Source organism: Nicotiana sylvestris, chromosome 11 (genome assembly GCF_000393655.2).
Source record: "Nicotiana sylvestris chromosome 11, ASM39365v2, whole genome shotgun sequence".
NCBI classification, from domain to species: domain Eukaryota; kingdom Viridiplantae; phylum Streptophyta; class Magnoliopsida; order Solanales; family Solanaceae; genus Nicotiana; species Nicotiana sylvestris.
Window position 1 is genome coordinate 155201853 of NC_091067.1, and position 4162 is coordinate 155206014.

The 4162-nt window shown below is 44.5% G+C and overlaps 1 protein-coding gene across 1 annotated transcript; it reads right to left on the reverse strand.

Moving 5' to 3' along the window:
* Nucleotides 1-1267: 1267 nt before the first annotated feature.
* Nucleotides 1268-3471, reverse strand: LOC138881880 (uncharacterized). The gene is made up of 4 exons (XM_070162173.1): nt 3297-3471; nt 2253-2726; nt 1792-2069; nt 1268-1339 (listed from the first exon to the last, which is right to left on the reverse strand). Exons 1-4 carry the CDS (start codon nt 3469-3471, stop codon nt 1268-1270), a joined length of 999 nt encoding a protein of 332 aa, XP_070018274.1.
* Between the last annotated feature and the right edge of the window lie 691 nt (nt 3472-4162).

Consider the following 4162-nt stretch of genomic DNA (forward strand, 5'->3'; position numbering starts at 1 on the left):
GAGAGCTCAAACCACACCGGTAACAAGATAATTGGCAATGGCGGCAAACCATGGCATGTCTAGCATTGAAACCGAGAGGAGTTGTTCATCCGGAAAAGCATAATTTATCTCAAGGCTGTCCAAAGGCCTCCCTTCCTCCTCCAATCGAGACAAGTGGCCCGCCACTTGATTTTCACTACCCTTTCTATCAACAATCTCCAAATCAAATTCTTGAAGAATATGCACCCATCTCATTAACCTCGCTTTTGAATCTTTCTTCGTCATCAAGTACCTAAGGGCGGCGTGATCGGTATGAATAATCACTTTGGCCCCCATAAGATATGGGCGAAACTTCTCCATGGAAAAAACAATGGCAAGTAATTCCTTCTCGGTGACTGTGTAGTTCCTTTGAGATTCATTCATTGTCTTACTTGAGTAGTACACCAGATGGAACATTTTGTTGATTCTTTGGCCCAAGACCGCCCCCACCGCAACATCACTAGTGGCGCACATGAGCTCAAAGGGCAAGCTCCAATTTGGTGCGATAATGATGGGGGTAGTCGTCAACTTTTGCTTTAGAAGCTCGAAAGCCTCCATACATCTCTCATCGAACACATATTTGGCATCTTTCTCTAGAAATTTACACAACGGTTTAACTACCTTAGAGAAGTCTTTGATGAATCTTCGGTAGAAACCCGCATGTCCAAGAAAACTCCTCACCCCTTTGACAGAAGTAGGGGGAGGAAGCCTTGAGATAACCTCAATTTTCGCCTTATCAACCTCAATCCCTCTTTTTGAAATTTTGCGACCCAACACAATTCCTTCTTCTACCATAAAATGGCATTTCTCCCAATTGAGAACCAAGTTTGTGTCTTCGCATCGGGCCAACACATGATCCAAGTTTTGAAAGCATTCAACAAATGAGTCCCCAACCACACTAAAATCATCCATGAAGACCTCCAATATGTCCTCCACCATGTCGGTGAAGATTGCCATCATACATCATTGGAAAGTCGTCGGTGCATTACATAATCCAAATGGCATTCGAGAGAAGGCGAATGTGCCATAAGGACATGTGAAGGTTGTCTTTTCTTGGTCTTTCGGGGCAATGAGAATTTGGTTATAGCCTGAATACCCATCCAGAAAACAATAGAAAGCCCAGCCCGCAAGACGATCAAGCATTTGGTCCAAGAACGGCAATGGGAAATGATCCTTTCTAGTCACCTTGTTCAACTTCTGGTAGTCCATGCATACCCTCCAACCCATCACAGTACGAGTCGGAATAAGTTCATTGTTGTCCTTGGTCACCACCATCATTCCTCCCTTCTTTGGCACATATTGTACCGGAGAAGTCCACGAACTGTCAGAAATTGGATACACCACATCGGCGTCAAGCCACGTGATGACTTCCTTTTTGACCACCTCTTGCATGGCCTCATTGAGTCTCCTTTGATGTTCAAGAGACGGCCTAGAATCCTCCTCCAATATTATCTTGTGCATGCAAAATGCGGGGCTAATACCCCGAATATCCTCCAAGGTCCATCCAATCGCCCACTTGCGCTTTTGAAGAACCGCCAAAGTGGCGTCAACCTGCATGTTAGTCAAGCAAGAAGAAATAATAACCGGCAAAGTGAAATTAGGACCCAAAAATTCATACCTGAGGTGAGGAGTAAGTGGTTTCAACTCCAACACCGGTGGCTCCTCAATAGATGGCTTGGTGGGTGGAGTTTTATGATTTTCAAGATCAAGATATAACTTCCTCGGTTCATAAGAATACGAGCCCATGCCATGTAATGCGTTCACACACTCCACCCTTCCAGCATTATCATCAACATCCATGTTCAATAGCACGGCCCCAAGTGGGTCCTCAATATTTGCCATTATGCTTGTGACATCCACTATCACCGCCGTGACAATGTCAACAAACGAGCATATCTCGGTGCTATTTAGTTGCCTCATTGATTTGCACACGTGGAACACCACCTTTTCATCTTTAACACGGAAAGTCAATTCTCCCACTTCCACATCAACCAAGGCCTTCCCCGTAGCTAGGAAGGGCCTTCCAAGAATGATAGGCACCTCGAAATCCACTTCGCAATCCAAGATCACGAAATCGGCCAGCAATATGAACTTATCAACACGAACAAGGACATCATCAATAATCCCCAAAGGCCGCTTCATTGACCGGTCCACCATTTGAAGCCTCATAGAAGTTGGACGAGGTTGTCCGATACCCAAGGTCTTGAAGACCGAATATGGCATGAGATTGATACTTCCCCCCAAGTCACATAGGGCTTTTGCGAAATCGGCACTTCCAATGGTACATGGTATTGTGAATGCTCCGGGATCCTCTAGCTTTGGAGCCATGGAATGTACAATGGAACTCACTTGGTGTGTCATCTTGATTGTCTCACACTCCATCGATCTCTTTTTAGTAACCAAGTCTTTCATGAACTTTGCATATCCCGACATTTGTTCAAGTTCCTCCACCAAGGGCACATTTATAGTCAAACTCTCCATCATCTCAATAAATTTTTTAAACTGGTTGTCACCTTTTTGCTTGGCCAACCTTTGAGGATATGGCAGAGGAGGTCTAGGCAAGGGTTCCTTGGCTTTTGTCACCACCGGTTCAGGCATATCAATAACGTGTTCCCTAGACGGGTTCATGGCCTCTTGAGTCTCCTCCTCACCCTCATCAATTTCAATTCTCACATCATCACTTGCACTTTGTTCAACAACATCCTCAACTACCAACGGGATCTCATCATTTTACAACTCTTCTTCATCAACCACAACTAGATTACCTCTTGAGGCTTGCGCATCACCGCCTCTTCCGCTTCTCGTGGTCACCTCCATCACATGATTATTATGCCCACCCTTGGGGTTTACTACCGTATCACTTGATAGAGCACCCTTTTGGCGAGTGTTGAGAGATTGCGAAATTTGCCCGAGTTGTACTTCCAAATTACAGATTGAAGTGTTATGGGAGGCCAATTGAGCATCGGAGTCATGATTCTTCTTCATCATTTGCTCAAACATGTTCTCTATTTGACCCATGTCATTGCCCGACGAACTCAACCCTTGAGATTGAAACGGAGGCGGGTTATTGGGTTGTTGATACATTGGGGGCCTTTGAAAGCCTTTCCCCCTATTACCTTGTCCACCATTGTTGTTCCAACCATCTTGACCACCATTGTTGTTGTTCCAATTGTTGTTCCCGTTCCAATTACCTTGATTCCCCGAATTATTGTTCCCCCAATTGCCTCCTTGATTGCTATTGTAATTCCAATTGCCACCTTGTTGATTGCCTCAATTACCTTGGGATCTCCATTGTTGATTCCCTTGACTAACTCTATTCCCTTGGTAGTTGTTGACATATTGGACTTCCTCCCTTTGGTCATCAAAATCTTCATTCGAATATCCACCACCATCATCATAGTTGTCAAAATTTTCTTGAGGTTGTTGTTGCCTTCTTTGCCTTGTTTTCATCATATTCTTTGCCTTGAAGTTGCGCTTTAGCCAATTGGTTCATTGTTGTTGTGAGTTAGGCAATGGCTTGGACGTGATCATGCAACTCCTTATGCAAGTGTATAACATTAGGATCACCTTGAGGAACATTAGCCCGGCTTTGCCATGCCGAAGAAGTATCGGCCATTTTATCAAGACTATCACAAGCTTCGTTGTATGGAATCTTCATAAAATTACCACCGACCAACTGATTGACAATGCACTAGTTTGTTGTGTTTATACCCCGATAGAACGTCTGTTGGATCATAACATCATTCATATCGTTGTTGGGGCACTCTTTTACCATCGTCCAAAACCTCTCCCATATCTCATGTAAAGGCTCTGTCGGCTCTTGCTTGAAGGCTAGAATCTCATCTCGAAGAGCCGCCATATGACTAGGAGAAAAGAACTTGGCAATAAATTTATCGGCTAACTCACCCCACGTAGTTATGGAATGATTTGGGAGTCTCTCCAACCAATCCAATGCCTTCCCCCGAAGTGAGAAGGGGAAAAGCCTTAACCTCAGTGCATCTTCCGAAACATTTGTCTTCCTGCTCCCCCAACAAGTATCCACAAACCCTTTCAAATGCTTGTATGCGTTTTGCTCTGAGGCGGCTGTGAAGTACCCTCGTTGTTCGAGTAAAGTGAGCATGACATTGGTGATTTGGAAGTTCCC

Excerpts from the sequence above, each read along its gene's own strand:
- LOC138881880 (XM_070162173.1), bottom strand. The coding sequence starts at position 3,471 with ATGATGAAAACAAGGCAAAGAAGGCAACAACAACCTCAAGAAAATTTT. Across the intron at positions 2,727-3,296 it reads TCAACAATGGAGATCCCAAG|TTGAGGATGTTGTTGAACAA; the intron begins GTAATTGAGGCA and ends TCCCGTTGGTAG. Across the intron at positions 1,340-1,791 it reads TTGATGATAATGCTGGAAGG|TTCGTGGACTTCTCCGGTAC; the intron begins GTGGAGTGTGTG and ends AATTTCTGACAG.